This window comes from Eurosta solidaginis, chromosome 2, assembly GCF_040869045.1.
Source record: "Eurosta solidaginis isolate ZX-2024a chromosome 2, ASM4086904v1, whole genome shotgun sequence".
Classification (NCBI taxonomy): Eukaryota; Metazoa; Arthropoda; class Insecta; order Diptera; family Tephritidae; genus Eurosta; species Eurosta solidaginis.
In genome coordinates this window covers 82,708,912-82,730,290 of record NC_090320.1, presented here as the reverse complement: position 1 = coordinate 82,730,290, position 21,379 = coordinate 82,708,912, and the positions used below count along the sequence as shown (strand labels likewise).

Here is a 21,379-nt window from a genome sequence, read left to right as displayed (position 1 = left end):
ACGGCAGTAGATAGTATCTGAATAGGTAGCTTCCGAAGTGTCGGTGAATATATGAAATTTTACATTTGTAGTTGGACTAGTACCTAGCCACCGTCTGAGCTTAAGCGATGAAAGCTTTGGCAACTCCCTTCAGTTCGATAACCAGTATGAAGCTACGTCTGGTGATACTAACTCATCCCAAAGCGTATTAGAGCGCCAGATTTTCTGCAACCATATTATTAAGCGAAAGGATATAAGAACAAGCGGGTCGAATATCTTGCACGTATCGGAAAGGAAAATACGTTTTGTTAGTTTACTCCGTAATTGCTTTAAATCGAAAGCGAATCATCTTCTGTAGGCCAAATACAACCCAAGGTTTGGATGTCGGTAAGACTTTTTGCATGCGGTATTTGTTCTTTAATGGTTCGCAATTTATTGCCCACTTTAGGAGCGCAAACCCGTTCTGATAGAGAACGTGTGAAATATCACGTTGAAGTATTGTAAGCGGTTTTAGAGAATCAGGCCCTGTTAGCAAATCGACATAAGCGGACATAATTAATTTAGCGGCGTTTTGATATTCTTCGGCTGCGTGTTGCGCAGCGCAATGCATAGATTTTACAGCGAGGTGTGAGGTGGAGGTCATTCCATAGGTGATAGAAGGCGATAGTCACGCAAAGGCTCGGGCGAATCATCGCGCCATACAATGCGTTGGTAGTCGATGTCCTCTTAAGCGACGTATACCTGTCGGCGATTATCCCATACCGATGTGTGCGGAAGCGAACCAAATTTGAAGTCTTGTTGTTAACCGACGATGTCTTCATTGACGAGCTGAACACAAATCTAAGCTTAGTGGTGGAACTTGGTTCTTTTACCACTCCGTGATGTGGCATATAATACATATGCGGTTTGCGCTGCTGGTTCGGCTAGCTCTATAAGGCCCAAGTCAACAAGCTCCTCATGAACTTGCTATACTTCTCGTGAAGACTTTATTTCGCAACGCTTTTTTCCATTCGCAGTAATGCCCTTACTGCAGCGTTTCGCGATTCACCAACCAACACGTCTTCTTTTCGCAAAATTAGTAAGAAGCCTAGTTAATTGTATGTCGTAGTAGTGTAGAGATTAAAGGCGGCTTTACATGTTATGGAGTCGCGTTTCCGAACAGCACCCAACCAAATACGGTGTACTGCGTCATCGGAGTGCCATTTTCACTCTTTTTTAGAAACTTGTCCATTTCGTCCATGCCCAACAAAACAACTATTGGGCCAGGCTTGAAATTGTTTGAGTCGGCTAGCGGCAAATGTCTTATATGCGGCCACCGTTAAGCGGGTACCAAGTTGGTTGGAAGGTCGTTAGTAATTTTAGGTAAAATAAGTGTACTCACGTGAAAGGTTGAGTCTTGTGATTTCGGAAAGATGCATAGTTTTACCTCACCTGTGACGCAAACTAATGATGCACTTCTAGGTAAACGTAGACGCTGGACGTATGACTCGGTGATAACCTAGGCGTGTGAACCGTTGTCGAGAAGTGCCCTAGCGACCAGCGTTATCGTGTATGTAAATTTCAGCAGTGGCTAGTAAAACCACCCGTTCAGCATTAGCATATTGTGAGGTTTTGTTGGCGCCTTGGATGGAGTTGTTGTAAGCTGGTGCTGCCTCTTGGTTGTTGAGGTCAGCGTGTAAAAGCGTTTGTTGTCGACGTTGGCATATGCGGCATGATCAGGAACTACGACATTTTGCAAGGACTGGCCCTAGTTGAGGCAATTTAAACAGGTACTTTGCGATTTTATAGCAGTTAGCTTTGCTTTAGCGTTCAGTTGATTGAATTTCCAACATGATCATCTTTGCAATATGAAGAGATTACTCTACCTTAGCTGTGTCTGAAGACGAATCGATTTACCCCAGCGGGTTAGGGGGTCAGAATATACCCGCGGTAGGTATGCCTTTCGTAAGAGGCGACTAAATACCAGATTCAAGGGGCTGTGTAGCGCAACCCTTCAGGTTGCCAGCGCAATATATAGCTTCTCCAAACCCAATTGTCAACCTCACCTATCCGCGGCGAATCCTGTTTCACTAACAGATGAGGCTCTGGCGACCCCAAGCTCCTCATGGAACTTGGGGGTGGGTAGGGAGGGGATGGCCTGAAGGTTTAATGTGGCCACATAAATCGTTCCCGAGATGGTCGGGCTAGCACCTTAATGGTGCTGTGTATATCAACATTCATGTTGATATTTAAAAAAAAATCTTTTATTTTGATTTTAAATATAAAAATTTATTTTTGTTTATTTTTGAGTTTAGATATTTTCCAACTAATTAGAATTTTCTTTTTTTGAAGTTATTCAAAATTTTAAGTTAACACGAAAACTCAATTAAAATTATTTTAAAAATTAAAGTAAAGAGTACAAAGTAGTTAACACTATATTTACTCCCCCTCCAAGAAAATTTGAAACAAACAAATTATTAATTAATATTAAAAGTAACCTTTTTTTGTTTTTTTGTTGTTTAATGTATTTGTATTTAAATTAGTGTTAATAAGTATGTTTGCTGGTTTAAGTAAATCAATTGAAATATTTTTAATAGTATTTTTGTATTGAATTGTAAATGTTTTATTTTTCTTAGAGATAACTTTAAAAGGTCCTTCATAAGGTGATTCTAAATTAGATTTACGAAGAACTTTAACAAAAACATACTCACAATTTTCTAATTGTTTAGGAACGAAAACATTTTCTTTGTTATGATGAAAAACTTTAGAACGAACAAGCGAAAAATATTCTCTTATTTTATGAAGAGCGTCATTAGAAAAATCATGTTCTTTATTACTATTTGAAATAATTAATTCACCAGGTATTCTAAGTGTTTGGCCATAAACAAGTTCAGCAGATGAACATTTTAAATCTTCTTTAATATAAGTTCGTAAACCAAGTAGAATGAATGGTAAAATGTCAGACCAATGAACCGAGTCGTTTGATACTATAATTGCTGCTTTTAAAGTTCGATGAAATCTCTCTATCATGCCATTTGCTTGGGGATGGTAAGGAGATGTATGAATTTTATGAGAACCTAAAAGTTTAGTTAATTCCGTAAAAAATTTTGAGGTGAATTGTGAACCTTGATCTACTGTAATATTTAATGGTATACCAAATCGTGGTATATAATTTTGAATAAAAGTTTTTACTATAGTATTTGTTGAAATATCTTTAAGCGGATAAGCTTCAGGCCAACGTGAAAATCTGTCAATAATTGTTAAAATATAACAATTTCCCTTTGAAACTGGAAGAGGTCCAACAATATCCATATGAATATGTTCAAAACGGCCTGATGGTATTTGAATTTTTTGGATAGGAGATTTAGTATGTCTTGAAATTTTGGATTTTTGACAATTGATGCAAGATGAAGTCCAATCGTTAATCTCTTTACGCATGTTAGGCCAATAATATTTATTTTGAATTAATTTTCTAGTTGTTCTTATACTTAGATGAGATAATGAGTGAATTTTGTCAAATATAATTCTTCTCATAGAATGTGGAACATAAGGTCGAAAAGGTTGTAGAGAAACATCACACCATATATTTAAATTAATAACTGGAATATGAATTTCCTTTAAATTATTTTTAGAATTTTGATCAGAAATGGTTTTTTGTAAAAATGTATCAGTTTGTTGTTCTTTATATAAAGTTTCTAAATATCTTGAGTTGAAATTGCATTTATTTCTGGAATACGGGAAAGTGTGTCGGCAACTATGTTGTCTTTTCCACGTATATATTGAATATCATTTGTAAATTGAGCAATATATTCAAGATGACGTAGTTGACGAGGAGATCTATCTACTTTAGAATTTAGAACATGAATTAAAGGTTTATGATCAGTATAAATAGTAAAAGTTCTACCTTCAAGAAAATGATTAAAATGTTTAATTGAATTATAAATAGCCAAAAGTTCACGATCAAATGTTGAATATTTAGTTTCTGTTGTAGTTAATTTTCTTGAAAAATAAGCTAAGGGTTCTAGAATATTATTGCTAGTTTGTTGAAGAACTGCTCCAATAGCAACATTTGATGCATCTACTGCTAATGATAAAATACCATTTTTGTCGAAATGTGTAAGTAAAGTATTTTTAGCAAAAAGTTTTTTAACATTTTCGAAAGCTGTTGTGGTTTCATTTGTCCAATTTAATTGTTTGAGTTTGTTTTTAATTGCATGTGTTAGCATTTCATGCAGAGGACTAAGTTCTGTTGCTAACATTTTAATATATCTGTGATAGTAATTTATCATACCTAAAAATTTTTGTAATTTATTTATAGAAATTGGTTTTTCAAAATTTGTTATGATTTCAATTCTATCGAAAGATGGTTTAATACCTTCGCCTGAAATTTCGTAACTTAAAAAATTTAATTTATTTACACCGAGAGTACATTTTGAAGGTTTGATATTTAAATTATATTCTTCAAGTCTTTTGAAAATTGATTTTAAATGATTTATATGTTGATCTTCATTATCACTGGCAATAAGAATGTCATCAATGTATGTAAATACAAAATCGAAATCAGAAAATACTTCATTAATAAAGCGTTGGAAAGTTTGAGCACTGTTTCGTAAACCGAAAGGCATTCTTACGAATTCAAACATTCCAAAAGGGGTAGTTATTGCAGTTTTATGAATGTCTTCTTCTGCCATTGGAATTTGGTGGTAAGCACGCACAAGATCAATTTTGGAAAAAAATTGTTTGTTTTTTAAATCAATTGTTAAATCGTGAATATGTGGTAAAGGATACCGATCTGGTGTAGTAATAAAATTAAGTCTTCGATAGTCTCCGCAAGGTCTCCAATCATTTGGTTCTTTTTTAGGAACGAGATGAAGTGGAGATGCAATAGGAGAATTTGAGGGTCTGCATATACCCGTTTTAACTAAAAATTCAAATTCAGCTTTAGCAATTTTAAGTTTGATTGGATCAAGACGTCTGGGTTTCGAAAATGGTAAAATACCTTTTGTTTCTATCCTGTGTAACGTATGGTGTTTAACTTTTTTAGTATAATCTGGTTCACAGGTAATAGATGGAAATTCATAAAGTAATTTTGAAAACTTATTTTCGACAATAGGAATTTTGAGTGAGAAAATATCAGAAAATCCAGAAGATCCAGCAACTTTAATTTTTGTAGTAGAATCCATTATTTCTTTATTTTTAATATTGACAATAATTCCGAATTTTTCTAAAAAGTTTGATCCTAAAATTGGTGTATCAATGTTCGCAATAATGAATGGAAATTCAAAATCTCTTCTTAAACCTAAATCAATTTTAAGTAGTTTTGTACCGAAAGTTTCAATTGAAGAACCGTTTGCTGCGGTCAAAGTAAGATCCGAATTTCTTTTATAAATTTTAAATTTAGAAAAAGGAATAACTCATACAACTGCACCGGTATCGATAAGAAAACTAAGTTTATTGAATTTATCAAATATGAATAGGCGACGAGTAGGTTTAATAATAGTCATAATGGATCGTTTCAGTTTAAATTTTGTTCGTAATTTGAATTATGATTTTGATTAAAATTGCATGGGGGTATACATTTGAGAGCGTTATTCTTAAATTTTTTGTGATACCAACAAATAGTTGTTTGTGAATTAAAATTACGATTGTTTGAAAAATTTCTTGATCCTGAAAAATTTCGAGATTTAGATCTATTTTTATCTTTATATCTTGAACGGATTTGTAATTAATTAATATCATTAGAAATTTTATTTAAATTTTGATAAATAGCCGTAGTTAATTCAGTTAAATTTTTAACGCATTGTTCTAAAATATTATTATTTATACTTGAGACTACAGGAGATTTGGAAGAATGAGGTTTATTGATTAAATCAAAAAGTTTGTCAGCTAAAATAATAATTTCATCTCTGTTTTGATTATTATTGGAAGTCAAATGAATTTGTATTTCTTGTGGTAATTTACGAATCCACAATTTAAAGAGTAATTCTTGGCTAACTATGGAGTCAGAACCTATAAGTGATTTCATAAATCTGAATAATTCAGATGGTGAACGATCACCAAGTTCAGTTTTTGAAAATAATTGTTCTAATCGTTTTTCTTCGCTAAGAGAAAATCTTTCACATAGAACTTTTTTGATTGTATCATATTTATTAAAAAGAGGAGGAGGGTTAATAACATCTAAAATTTTAGATATAGTATCTCGTTGAAGAGTAATTAGAATATTTTGAAATTTTAAATTATCATCATTGATATTGTTAATTTCAAATTGTCCTTCAACAAGCAAAAACCAGGCATCAGGACAATCTTGCCAAAATTGTGGTAATTTAATAGATTTAGTAGAAGGAAAATTTGTAAAGTTATCTTGTGTTGAAGTATTTTGTGTTGTATTAGAGATGTTGTTTTGTGTTGTATTAATGTTAGAATTTTGAGTTGTATTGTGAGTCATGATGTTATTTGTATGGTTAATATTTTGATTTTCTGAATTTGTAAATTTACGAGTTCGTATTGGTGAGCGTAGAACCATATGAAAAGAAATTTAAATGAAAAATTTGAAAATAAGAAAATATTTAAGAATTTTTTGGAAAGGGAGTTAACAATTTAAATACAATATTTAATTTTATATAAAAAATAAATAAATTTAAATAACTTATATTAAAATTTTTAAGATATAAAAATAATCTTAAAATAAATTTGAAAGTTAAAAGGTTTAAAATTTTAATTTAAATTATAATTAAAAAATTTAAATTTAATATTAAAATAAAAATTATACTTACATTAAATTTAATAAAAAAATATTAAAATTAATAAGTAGTTGATTGATGATTGTTTAAAAATATCTTGAAATTAATATCTGGATTGTTTGATATTGTAATGCTTTTAAAATATGCAATGGCTTTGTTGTTTTCTTTGTAAATCTCTTAATTTTCATCGTGATGTCTTCATTTTAATCTGTTCTTGTGTGTATTGCGTGCAAAATTGTTGTTGTGGCTTGGATAACCCAATCGTTGTAAATGTTTTTATTTTGTTAACACACACGTTTTTAGAGTTCTTTATTAATTAACAAATCGTAAACAAATTTTATTTTGTATTTTGTTTATGTTGCATAAAATTCATAGAATGCTTACTAGTAAATTTCTGTTATACGTACTTTTATATTTTTAATTTGATTTTCAACACTTATTCTTTGTTTTAATGTTTCGTATATATAATTTACAGCGACTTTTATATGAAATTTGCACAGAATGTTGTTGTATTGCTTCTTGTTCACAAATGTATAGGGAACACAAACATAGTTAAATTATATGCACAAGAATTTCAATAGTGCTATTTATAAAATTTTTTTATTCAGTTAATTTTTCAGTGCGTACTGCATTATGATCACGTGTCTATATATTGCGAAATCACATAAAAGCAAAATAAATTCGTCTATGATCCAAGTTGATTTTGGTTTTAAAGTTCGTTTTAAAGTTGTAGGATCATTGGTAGGATCGCCAATATATCAACATTCATGTTGATATTTAAAAAAAAATCTTTTATTTTGATTTTAAATATAAAAATTTATTTTTGTTTATTTTTGAGTTTAGATATTTTCCAACTAATTAGAATTTTCTTTTTTTGAAGTTATTCAAAATTTTAAGTTAACACGAAAACTCAATTAAAATTATTTTAAAAATTAAAGTAAAGAGTACAAAGTAGTTAACACTATACTGTGGTACCTGAGCGTACCGGATCCGTATACGGCAAAGGACCATCACATCGATAACACTCCCCAAAGCCTTCGGGGAGCAACCTTATCGCTACAACAACGAATCGCTTTCGTTGCATGTTGTATGCAGAACATTTTTTACATTTACCCTTGCATTGCTTAAAACTGCAGGAGTAAATGTAAGACATTTGCCGCTAGCCGACTCAAACAATTTCAAGCCTGGTCCAATAGTTGTTTTCTTGGGCATGGACGAAATGGACAAGTTTCTAAAAAAGAGTGAAAATGGCACTCCGATGACGCAGAACACCGTATTTGGTTGGGTGCTGTTCGGAAACGCGACTCCATAACATGTAAAGCCGACTTTAATCTCTACACTACTACGACATACAATTAACTAGCCTTCTTACTAATTTTGCGAAAACAAGACGTGTTGGTTGGTGAGTCGCGAAACGCTGCAGTAAGGGCATTACTGCGAATGGAAAAAAGCGTTGCGAAATAAAGTCTTCACGAGAAGTATAGCAAGTTCATGAGGAGCTTGTTGACTTGGGCCTTATGGAGCTAGCCGAACCAGCAGCGCAAACCGCATATGTATTATATGCCACATCACGGAGTGGTAAAAGAACCAAGTTTCACCACTAAGCTTAGATTTGTGTTCAGCTCGTCAATGAAGACATCGTCGGTTAACAACAAGTCTTCTTTTCAAATTTATTTATCCTGCACCTTTATTTATTTATCCAACCACCGCTCACGAGCTTCAAGGAAACCATGAAGTTCGCTGAATGATGGCACATCGTCTGATACAATCGACAATTCCCATTGTTTGCGAGTTTCAAAGGCTAATTTCGAAACAATTAAATGGACGAGCCAGTCATCCCAGATCTCAACCGGTCGGCTGAGCTTACGTAGGGGACCAATGTGCTGCAAAATTAGGTTGATAATATGTTTAATTGCCTTAGCATTGTCCTCTGCTATTTTTTCAATCGCATCATTTGTATCTGGTCGTCAGCATGTCCCAGGCTTCACTGTAGATCTTGTCACTCACTGCAAAACTACTAACTAATTCCAATGCCTCACTTTTTAGACTGCTTATTAAATACTGTAGCTGCTGTCCGTCCGACAGACTTGTATTAGCATTGACTAAAGAACAGAATGCGTTATGCGTCCAGTAGGGTCTCCATTAAATGATGGTAATTGCAGCTCTAGAAGCGGTATGCGTACGGGTGCAAGTGCAGCCTGAGTTACATCGCCACTCGATTGTTTTTGTGTCGCCATAAAGCGTTAAAAATTAGATTTAGCTACAGGACACCTCCACTTCTTATTGTGCTTCCCGAAGGCGTACTCATTGCTCTTATAGCTATTGTGAATATGTAGTTGCAGCTTCTGTGTCAACAGCAAGCTGATCAGATTTGCAAATAAATACTCCAAACAAAATGCTATTCTTAGTGGAGCGAAGTAAAAAAAAAATGTTATTGAAAATTTGCTCTGTTGGAAATTGTTATGCAGAACTTTATCTGCGCTGTTCATGTTAGGAGTCGGAGCAACAGAAAAAAAAAATCCAGAGCAATATAGCATTTTCACGCACTGCTTTATTTTTGTTTTATATAATTTAATTTTATTTTATTTTGTTCTATTTTGTGTTATTTTATTTGTGTTCAGTTTATATTATTTTGTTCTCTTTTATTTTATGTTACCTTTTCAAATTTTTTATTTTTATTTATTTTATTTTTTATCTTCAATTTAATTCAATTTAAATAACATTTTTTTTCTTTGCTTGCACTTTATTACTTCATATAAATCTCACCAAATAAAGTAAACCTGAATACCTAACCACTTGCTTTGTGGGTTAACACTTTTTTATCAGTAATAAAAATCACATATTTTCTCATGTTTACTCTGGCTCTTTACTTCCAACAAAACATCAGTGTACACATTTGCTCGAGCACTTGCATGCACAAAAATTTGTATATGATCAGAAACTTTAATTTATATGTAGGTGACATCTTTGCCTTGAGTTGCTGTGTAGCGACTATACTAACGCTCTCATCCCTTATTACTCCATACAGCGTATCAACACCACACACTACGCCTACACTTACACATTCTGTAGTACTCCATGTAGTACATATACCATTATTACACACTACGCCTGCCTTTACATGCTACACATATAGCATACCCCTTAAGTTGTAAATACAATGCCGCGCGATGACGATATGCGCCGCGTCGGGCGCATATTAGGTACGCGCAGATATTTCGTCTACTCAAAAAACAATGCCAGGCGATATTTTCTGACGCGTTTTAATCAGAGTGGCCATTATTTAGAAATAAAGATGAAAACAAAACTCTTTTAATTCTTTGCTTTAGCACTTGACTGCTAAAACACGCCCAACATGTTAAGAGCTGTATCGAAAAACACGTTTGGTTCACAGAAATGTTAATCCGGAGGGCGAGCATTAATAATATAACTCTTTAATTTTAAAAATACAGTTTACATATATGCGGCGCACGTTACGTATGTACGTTTCCATAAGCTTAAATTTTTTACAGCGCACGTACGCCGGTTAGTTGAAAACGCTGATTGAAAACACATTACATTACAATACATTTCTTTAAATGACAGTTATTGCAAAAAAAAAACTAACCTGTGAGGTCATCATAGGACAAATAGGATAACGAATAGACCGAAGAATGGACGACAAATGCTAACAAAAACTTTTTTACCGGTTGACTTAAGTAGGATATAAAACACATCACTAGGCGCTACCACCGATTAAAATGATAGTGGCTACCGAAAAAATTGAAATTTTTTTGTTTTCGAGAAGTTCCCCTTCCCAAAATGCCTCTCTGGATCCGGCCATGCTCGGAGGTAAATCGCGCCAAGTATTCACCATAAACCTATTTATACTTGTTAATCGTATCAAAAATTAATCACGGCACGTTACTGCAAGACTTGAGTGGCTCGCAAACTATTTGAATTATCAGCAATCATCGCTCTAGTTTAGAAACAACATCCAAACCGAGAATAATTAAACAAGGGCTACCTTGGCGTCATTATTTACGACGCAGCAAATGTATATATAATATGAGCATCCACTTCGATGGTATTATGTTACCGACTGTCGGGCACAAAAAAATACTGTGTGCGACGTTCGATAGTAATCTGCGTATATTTGGTTAAATAAAATAATTAAAAAAATTTTTAAGTTAAACGGTTTTATTGAAAACAATACTTACATGAAATAATAATAATACGAAAAGCTAGAAAATAATTAGGTAGGTCCTAGGTACTAGTCATCACACTCCTTATCAATCTAGGGCGTTGTTGGGCGCGTGAAATTTCTAAAAATGTGAGGCGTAGCATAACCTGATTAAGGTTCAGTTATTATGGCTGACTATCAATAGAAATATGACGCGTCCAAAGCTTTTATTTAATTGTCTGATCAACGCCCTAGATTGATAAGGAGTGTGATGACTAGTACCAAGGAACCTAATTATTTTCTAGCTTTTCGTATTATTATTATTTCATGTAAGTATTGTTTTCAATAAAACCGTTTAACTTAAAATTTTTTTTTAATTATTTTATTTTCAAGTTTTTAGTCTTTATTTAATTGCCTATTATTTCTCATTCTATTTAGTTCATTTAGTGACTTTTAGTGAGGTAAAACTATGCATCTTTCCGAAATCACAAGACTCAACCTTTCACGTGAGTACACTTATTTTACCTAAAATTACTAACGACCTTCCAACCAACTTGGTACCCGCTTCACGGTGGCCGCATATAAGACATTTGCCGCTAGCCGACTCAAACAATTTCAAGCCTGTCCCAATAGTTGTTTTCTTGGGCATGGACGAAATGGACAAGTTTCTAAAAAAGAGTGAAAATGGCACTCCGATGACGCAGAACACCGTATTTGGTTGGGTGCTGTTCGGAAACGCGACTCCATAACATGTAAAGCCGACTTTAATCTCTACACTACTACGACATACAATTAACTAGCCTTCTTACTAATTTTGCGAAAACAAGACGTGTTGGTTGGTGAGTCGCGAAACGCTGCAGTAAGGGCATTACTGTGAATGGAAAAAAGCGTTGCGAAATAAAGTCTTCACGAGAAGTATAGCAAGTTCATGAGGAGCTTGTTGACTTGGCCCTTATGGAGCTAGCCGAACCAGCAGCGCAAACCGCATATGTATTATATGCCACATCACGGAGTGGTAAAAGAACCAAGTTCCACCACTAAGCTTAGATTTGTGTTCAGCTCGTCAATGAAGACATCGTCGGTTAACAACAAGTCTTCTTTTCAAATTTATTTATCCTGCACCTTTATTTATTTATCCAACCACAGCTCACGAGCTTCAAGGAAATCATGAAGTTCGCTGAATGATGGCACATCGTCTGATACAATCGACAATTCCCATTGTTTGCGAGTTTCGAAGGCTAATTTCGAAACAATTAAATGGACGAGCCTGTCATCCCAGATCTCAACCGGTCGGCTGAGCTTACGTAGGGGACCAATGTGCTGCAAAATTAGGTTGATAATATGTTTAATTGCCTTAGCATTGTCCTCTGCTATTTTTTCAATCGCATCATTTGTATCTGGTCGTCAGCATGTCCCAGGCTTCACTGTAGATCTTGTCACTCACTGCAAAACTACTAACTAATTCCAATGCCTCACTTTTTAGACTGCTTATTAAATACTGTAGCTGCTGTCCGTCCGACGGACTTGTATTAGCATTGACTAAAGAACAGAATGCGTTATGCGTCCAGTAGGGTCTCCATTAAATGATGGTAATTGCAGCTCTAGAAGCGGTATGCGTACGGGTGCAAGTGTAGCCTGAGTTACATCGCCACTCGATTGTTTTTGTGTCGCCATAAAGCGTTAAAAATTAGATTTAGCTACAGGACACCTCCACTTCTTATTGTGCTTCCCGAAGGCGTACTCATTGCTCTTATAGCTATTGTGAATATGTAGTTGCAGCTTCTGTATCAACAGCAAGCTGATCAGATTTGCAAATAAATACTCCAAACAAAATGCTATTCTTAGTGGAGCGAAGTAAAAAAAATGTTATTGAAAATTTGCTCTGTTGGAAATTGTTATGCAGAACTTTATCTGCGCTGTTCATGTTAGGAGTCGGAGCAACAGAAAAAAAAAAATCCAGAGCAATATAGCATTTTCACGCACTGCTTTATTTTTGTTTTATATAATTTAATTTTATTTTATTTTGTTCTATTTTGTGTTATTTTATTTTTGTTCAGTTTATATTATTTTGTTCTCTTTTATTTTATGTTACCTTTTCAAATTTTTTATTTTTATTTATTTTATTTTTTATCTTCAATTTAATTCAATTTAAATAACATTTTTTTTCTTTGCTTGCACTTTATTACTTCATATAAATCCCACCAAATAAAGTAAAACTGAATACCTAACCACTTGCTTTGTGGGTTAACACTTTTTTATCAGTAATAAAAATCACATATTTTCTCATGTTTACTCTGGCTCTTTACTTCCAACAAAACATCAGTGTACACATTTGCTCGAGCACTTTCATGCACAAAAATTTGTATATGATCAGAAACTTTAATTTATATGTAGGTGACATCTTTGCCTTGAGTTGCTGTGTAGCGACTATACTAACGCTCTCATCCCTTATTACTCCATACAGCGTATCAACACCACACACTACGCCTACACTTACACATTCTGTAGTACTCCATGTAGTACATATACCATTATTACACACTACGCCTGCCTTTACATGCTACACATATAGCATACCCCTTAAGTTGTAAATACAATGCCGCGCGATGACGATATGCGCCGCGTCGGGCGCATATTAGGTACGCGCAGATATTTCGTCTACTCAAAAAACAATGCCAGGCGATATTTTCTGACGCGTTTTAATCAGAGTGGCCATTATTTAGAAATAAAGATGAAAACAAAACTTTTAATTCTTTGCTTTAGCACTTGACTGCTAAAACACGCCCAACATGTTAAGAGCTGTATCGAAAAACACGTTTGGTTCACAGAAATGTTAATCCGGAGGGCGAGCATTAATAATATAACTCTTTAATTTTAAAAATACAGTTTACATATATGCGGCGCACGTTACGTATGTACGTTTCCATAAGCTTAAATTTTTTACAGCGCACGTACGCCGGTTAGTTGAAAACGCTGATTGAAAACACATTACATTACAATACATTTCTTTAAATGACAGTTATTGCAAAAAAAAAACTAACCTGTGAGGTCATCATAGGACAAATAGGATAACGAATAGACCGAAGAATGGACGACAAATGCTAACAAAAACTTTTTTACCGGTTGACTTAAGTAGGATATAAAACACATCACTAGGCGCTACCACCGATTAAAATGATAGTGGCTACCGAAAAAATTGAAATTTTTTTGTTTTCGAGAAGTTCCCCTTCCCAAAATGCCTCTCTGGATCCGGCCATGCTCGGAGGTAAATCGCGCCAAGTATTCACCATAAACCTATTTATACTTGTTAATCGTATCAAAAATTAATCACGGCACGTTACTGCAAGACTTGAGTGGCTCGCAAACTATTTGAATTATCAGCAATCATCGCTCTAGTTTAGAAACAACATCCAAACCGAGAATAATTAAACAAGGGCTACCTTGGCGACATTATTTACGACGCAGCAAATGTATATATAATATGAGCATCCACTTCGATGGTATTATGTTACCGACTGTCGGGCACAAAAAAATACTGTGTGCGACGTTCGATAGTAATCTGCGTATATTTGGTTAAATAAAATAATTAAAAAAATTTTTAAGTTAAACGGTTTTATTGAAAACAATACTTACATGAAATAATAATAATACGAAAAGCTAGAAAATAATTAGGTAGGTCCTAGGTACTAGTCATCACACTCCTTATCAATCTAGGGCGTTGTTGGGCGCGTGAAATTTCTAAAAATGTGAGGCGTAGCATAACCTGATTAAGGTTCAGTTATTATGGCTGACTATCAATAGAAATATGACGCGTCCAAAGCTTTTATTTAATTGTCTGATCAACGCCCTAGATTGATAAGGAGTGTGATGACTAGTACCAAGGAACCTAATTATTTTCTAGCTTTTCGTATTATTATTATTTCATGTAAGTATTGTTTTCAATAAAACCGTTTAACTTAAAATTTTTTTTTAATTATTTTATTTTCAAGTTTTTAGTCTTTATTTAATTGCCTATTATTTCTCATTCTATTTAGTTCATTTAGTGACTTTTAGTGAGGTAAAACTATGCATCTTTCCGAAATCACAAGACTCAACCTTTCACGTGAGTACACTTATTTTACCTAAAATTACTAACGACCTTCCAACCAACTTGGTACCCGCTTCACGGTGGCCGCATATAAGACATTTGCCGCTAGCCGACTCAAACAATTTCAAGCCTGGCCCAATAGTTGTTTTCTTGGGCATGGACGAAATGGACAAGTTTCTAAAAAAGAGTGAAAATGGCACTCCGATGACGCAGAACACCGTATTTGGTTGGGTGCTGTTCGGAAACGCGACTCCATAACATGTAAAGCCGACTTTAATCTCTACACTACTACGACATACAATTAACTAGCCTTCTTACTAATTTTGCGAAAACAAGACGTGTTGGTTGGTGAGTCGCGAAACGCTGCAGTAAGGGCATTACTGTGAATGGAAAAAAGCGTTGCGAAATAAAGTCTTCACGAGAAGTATAGCAAGTTCATGAGGAGCTTGTTGACTTGGCCCTTATGGAGCTAGCCGAACCAGCAGCGCAAACCGCATATGTATTATATGCCACATCACGGAGTGGTTAAAGGAACAAGTTCCACCACTAAGCTTAGATTTGTGTTCAGCTCGTCAATGAAGACATCGTCGGTTAACAACAAGTCTTCTTTTCAAATTTATTTATCCTGCACCTTTATTTATTTATCCAACCACCGCTCACGAGCTTCAAGGAAATCATGAAGTTCGCTGAATGATGGCACATCGTCTGATACAATCGACAATTCCCATTGTTTGCGAGTTTCGAAGGCTAATTTCGAAACAATTAAATGGACGAGCCTGTCATCCCAGATCTCAACCGGTCGGCTGAGCTTACGTAGGGGACCAATGTGCTGCAAAATTAGGTTGATAATATGTTTAATTGCCTTAGCATTGTCCTCTGCTATTTTTTCAATCGCATCATTTGTATCTGGTCGTCAGCATGTCCCAGGCTTCACTGTAGATCTTGTCACTCACTGCAAAACTACTAACTAATTCCAATGCCTCACTTTTTAGACTGCTTATTAAATACTGTAGCTGCTGTCCGTCCGACGGACTTGTATTAGCATTGACTAAAGAACAGAATGCGTTATGCGTCCAGTAGGGTCTCCATTAAATGATGGTAATTGCAGCTCTAGAAGCGGTATGCGTACGGGTGCAAGTGCAGCCTGAGTTACATCGCCACTCGATTGTTTTTGTGTCGCCATAAAGCGTTAAAAATTAGATTTAGCTACAGGACACCTCCACTTCTTATTGTGCTTCCCGAAGGCGTACTCATTGCTCTTATAGCTATTGTGAATATGTAGTTGCAGCTTCTGTATCAACAGCAAGCTGATCAGATTTGCAAATAAATACTCCAAACAAAATGCTATTCTTAGTGGAGCGAAGTAAAAAAAATTTTATTGAAAATTTGCTCTGTTGGAAATTGTTATGCAGAACTTTATCTGCGCTGTTCATGTTAGGAGTCGGAGCAACAGAAAAAAAAAATCCAGAGCAATATAGCATTTTCACGCACTGCTTTATTTTTGTTTTATATAATTTAATTTTATTTTATTTTGTTCTATTTTGTGTTATTTTATTTTTGTTCAGTTTATATTATTTTGTTCTCTTTTATTTTATGATACCTTTTCAAATTTTTTATTTTTATTTATTTTATTTTTTATCTTCAATTTAATTCAATTTAAATAACATTTTTTTTCTTTGCTTGCACTTTATTACTTCATATAAATCTCACCAAATAAAGTAAAACTGAATACCTAACCACTTGCTTTGTGGGTTAACACTTTTTTATCAGTAATAAAAATCACATATTTTCTCATGTTTACTCTGGCTCTTTACTTCCAACAAAACATCAGTGTAAACATTTGCTCGAGCACTTTCATGCACAAAAATTTGTATATGATCAGAAACTTTAATTTATATGTAGGTGACATCTTTGCCTTGAGTTGCTGTGTAGCGACTATACTAACGCTCTCATCCCTTATTACTCCATACAGCGTATCAACACCACACACTACGCCTACACTTACACATTCTGTAGTACTCCATGTAGTACATATACCATTATTACACACTACGCCTGCCTTTACATTCTACACATATAGCATACCCCTTAAGTTGTAAATACAATGCCGCGCGATGACGATATGCGCCGCGTCGGGCGCATATTAGGTACGCGCAGATATTTCGTCTACTCAAAAAACAATGCCAGGCGATATTTTCTGACGCGTTTTAATCAGAGTGGCCATTATTTAGAAATAAAGATGAAAACAAAACTCTTTTAATTCTTTGCTTTAGCACTTGACTGCTAAAACACGCCCAACATGTTAAGAGCTGTATCGAAAAACACGTTTGGTTCACAGAAATGTTAATCCGGAGGGCGAGCATTAATAATATAACTCTTTAATTTTAAAAATACAGTTTACATATATGCGGCGCACGTTACGTATGTACGTTTCCATAAGCTTAAATTTTTTACAGCGCACGTACGCCGGTTAGTTGAAAACGCTGATTGAAAACACATTACATTACAATACATTTCTTTAAATGACAGTTATTGCAAAAAAAAAAACTAACCTGTGAGGTCATCATAGGACAAATAGGATAACGAATAGACCGAAGAATGGACGACAAATGCTAACAAAAACTTTTTTACCGGTTGACTTAAGTAGGATATAAAACACATCACTAGGCGCTACCACCGATTAAAATGATAGTGGCTACCGAAAAAATTGAAATTTTTTTGTTTTCGAGAAGTTCCCCTTCCCAAAATGCCTCTCTGGATCCGGCCATGCTCGGAGGTAAATCGCGCCAAGTATTCACCATAAACCTATTTAGACTTGTTAATCGTATCAAAAATTAATCACGGCACGTTACTGCAAGACTTGTGTGGCTCGCAAACTATTTGAATTATCAGCAATCATCGCTCTAGTTTAGAAACAACATCCAAACCGAGAATAATTAAACAAGGGCTACCTTGGCGACTTTATTTACGACGCAGCAAATGTATATATAATATGAGCATCCACTTCGATGGTATTATGTTACCGACTGTCGGGCACAAAAAAATACTGTGTGCGACGTTCGATAGTAATCTGCGTATATTTGGTTTAATAAAATAATTAAAAAAATTTTTAAGTTAAACGGTTTTATTGAAAACAATACTTACATGAAATAATAATAATACGAAAAGCTAGAAAATAATTAGGTAGGTCCTAGGTACTAGTCATCACACTCCTTATCAATCTAGGGCGTTGTTGGGCGCGTGAAATTTCTAAAAATGTGAGGCGTAGCATAACCTGATTAAGGTTCAGTTGGTATGGCTGACTATCAATAGAAATATGACGCGTCCAAAGCTTTTATTTAATTGTCTGATCAACGCCCTAGATTCATAAGGAGTGTGATGACTAGTACCAAGGAACCTAATTATTTTCTACCTTTTCGTATTATTATTATTTCATGTAAGTATTGTTTTCAATAAAACCGTTTAACTTAAAATTTTTTTTTTAATTATTTTATTTTCAAGTTTTTAGTCTTTATTTAATTGCCTATTATTTCTCATTCTATTTAGTTCATTTAGTGACTCATTATTACAAGGAAACAATTTTTTTTTAATTATTTTATTTTCAAGTTTTTAGTCTTTATTTAATTGCCTGTTATTTCTCATTCTATTTAGGTCATTTAGTGACTCATTATTACAAGGACTCTTCCTGACATTTTGTTACAACCTAAGTCCTCAATACATAATCCTTCCAAAGACTTTACTCGACTGCGCCACGTATGCTTGTCCCTCCTCCAACTCCAAAATATTTTGATGTCACTTCTACTAGACTGTATGCAATATTTGTTCCAAATATGAGCCAAATCGGGCATCATAGGTCGCTTTCTATTCATGTATGTATTATGTGTTCCAAATATGGACCAAATCAAATCGGACCACAAATACGATTTTTTGAATATCCCGATCCATGCGCCACCTAGCGGCGATTTTTTTTCACAGGTCGATTTCTATTCTTGCATGTATTATGTGTTCCAAATATGAGCCAAACCGGACCACAAATGCGAATTTTGCGAATATCTCGATCCATGCGCCACCTAGCGGCGATTTTTTTTCTTATTATTGCATTGTCATCGGGTTCTGAACTATATTCCAAGTTTCAAGCTTGTAGCTTGTCGGGAAGTTACTTAAATTTCAATTACAAGATTCGTTCACAACGGCCGGCCTGTCAACTCGAGCTAAATAAAACCGTTTAAAAAATAATAATATATTATGGATCTAGGGAGAACGTGTTGCCCCTAGTTAGCTTATTTCATTAATTCGATACAGCTCCGAAAAATATTGTAATTTAAAAAACGACATTCGGTCGCGGATCGTATGTTACCGTTGGCCCCCAGTGTGTTTATTTATAAATTAATCATCCCATGCTACATACTTATTTATGTATATCATTTCAGATTCGACACTACCGAACCCACACTGGTGAAAGGCCTTTCGAATGTGAATTTTGTCATAAACTTTTCAGCGTGAAGGAAAATCTACAAGTACATCGTCGGATACATACAAAAGAACGGCCATATAAGTGTGATGTTTGTGAGAGAGCATTTGAGCACTCGGGAAAGTTACATCGACACATGCGTATCCATACCGGCGAACGGCCACATAAATGCTCAGTATGCGAGAAAACATTCATTCAATCGGGACAACTGGTTATTCATATGCGAACTCATACCGGTGAAAAACCATACAAATGTCCTGTTGAAGGTTGTGGAAAAGGTTTTACATGCTCTAAACAACTCAAAGTGCATTCACGCACTCATACGGGCGAGAAACCGTATCATTGTGACATTTGCTTTCGCGATTTTGGTTATAATCACGTACTTAAGCTGCATAGAGTTCAACATTACGGATCAAAATGCTACAAATGCACAATTTGCGATGAAACATTCAAGAGTAAGAAAGAAATGGAGGCGCATATCAAAGGACACGCCAAAGAAGTCCCAGATGATGAGGATGATACTTTATCTGCGACTGTGGCACCTAACAGTAGTTGCAATACTAGCAATTCTATATCGGGTAGTTCAAGTAGTGAAGCTACGTCGACACCGGGATCGCCCGCTTCACCAAATTCCTGTGGAGCTGCAAATAACAAAGCACGAAAAAGAATAGAAGAACGCACTTATGCGGCACATATAACAACATCTGCGTCTAGTTTAGTACATCCAGTATCACCGAAATCACCGCGATCCACATTTTCCCCAAGCTCATCTTTTGCCTCAACATCACGACTTTCTGCAGATTCAACAGATTCTTTGCCTATATCACCTCAAACGTCACATGCACTTGAAGTCGATCTTCAAAGTCCCGATAGTGGTGTAGCTAGTGCTAGTAATAACCGTCAATTATCTTTGGCCTTAGGCACCACAAATTCAACAGATAACAACGAACAGTCATTCACTTACATTATAGATGAGTTACCAACAGATTTAAGTAAACAACAGTTGGAACAGCGGCAATTTCAGCATCCAACAGCTACTAAGTTGTATCAAAGTAACCAAATGAAAGACTCAGGAATATATAATCAACAAAAAGTGTCATCAAACTACCGTTACCAGCAGCTGCAGCAGCAACAGACTGAATCAGATCAACACGTACTTGAACCGCCTACCATTAATCCAGCTTTACTTGAAGCGGCATCTATTGTGAGAAGGCGTGATATGTTAGAGTCTTCTTGTAAAGAGGAAGAAGCACAATCAGAAATACGATTAAAACAAAGCCAATTATTGCATAATCATAAATACCACGTTTCGTCTGAATATGATATTGATGACAATTCTTTAACGACATCTCCCATGCCAACAACATCACACGGACTTCAACGGCTTACATCGCTTAGTAAGGAGCTATCACAATATGATGATACACGAGAGGCGAACGAACTGATTGAACATTACAAACGAGGCGAACTCGCTCAGCACGGAATGCATAAGGGATACGCACCAGTGCCTAAATTTGAGTAAGTCAAATAACAAAATGAATATATATGAAAGCATGGTTCAACTATATGGTTGGCTCATCTCTACACCAACAACATACCTTTGTTCAGATTGTCAAAGTCTGCGTGTTGGTGTTAGGCGAATGACATGGAATGAAAACATAAAACTCTGCGATTCTTGTGTGTTGTAAGAAAATACTGTCAATGAGTTGGTTGCATTTGCATTTGCCATCTCCTTTTGACGATCCCTACTCCAGTGAAATGAAAAAAATAAAATCAGCTGATGACATGAGCCAACCATATAGTTGAGCCATGGCCCAAAGTTTAATATTAACTTTCTTATATTTATAATGTTAGGCCCATAATGTAATAATGCCAGGTGTTCTATGTAGTGACAGCTCGTTTTGAAAACTCCCATACAATACGAATGATAAGAGAAAGGGGAAGAACAGAAGAGCCCACTT

The 21,379-nt window shown here is 35.0% G+C and overlaps 1 protein-coding gene across 4 annotated transcripts in view; it reads left to right on the top strand.

The window, feature by feature from the left end:
• Kr-h1 (Kruppel homolog 1) overlaps window positions 1–21,379 on the top strand; it is a 115,604-nt gene that overhangs the window by 88,060 nt on the left and 6,165 nt on the right. For all 4 annotated transcript variants that reach the window (XM_067765934.1, XM_067765932.1, XM_067765933.1 and 1 more), the window contains exon 3: window positions 19,378–20,936. In XM_067765934.1, the coding sequence (XP_067622035.1) occupies window positions 19,378–20,936 (1,559 nt within the window). The remainder of the gene's footprint in view (window positions 1–19,377; window positions 20,937–21,379) is intronic.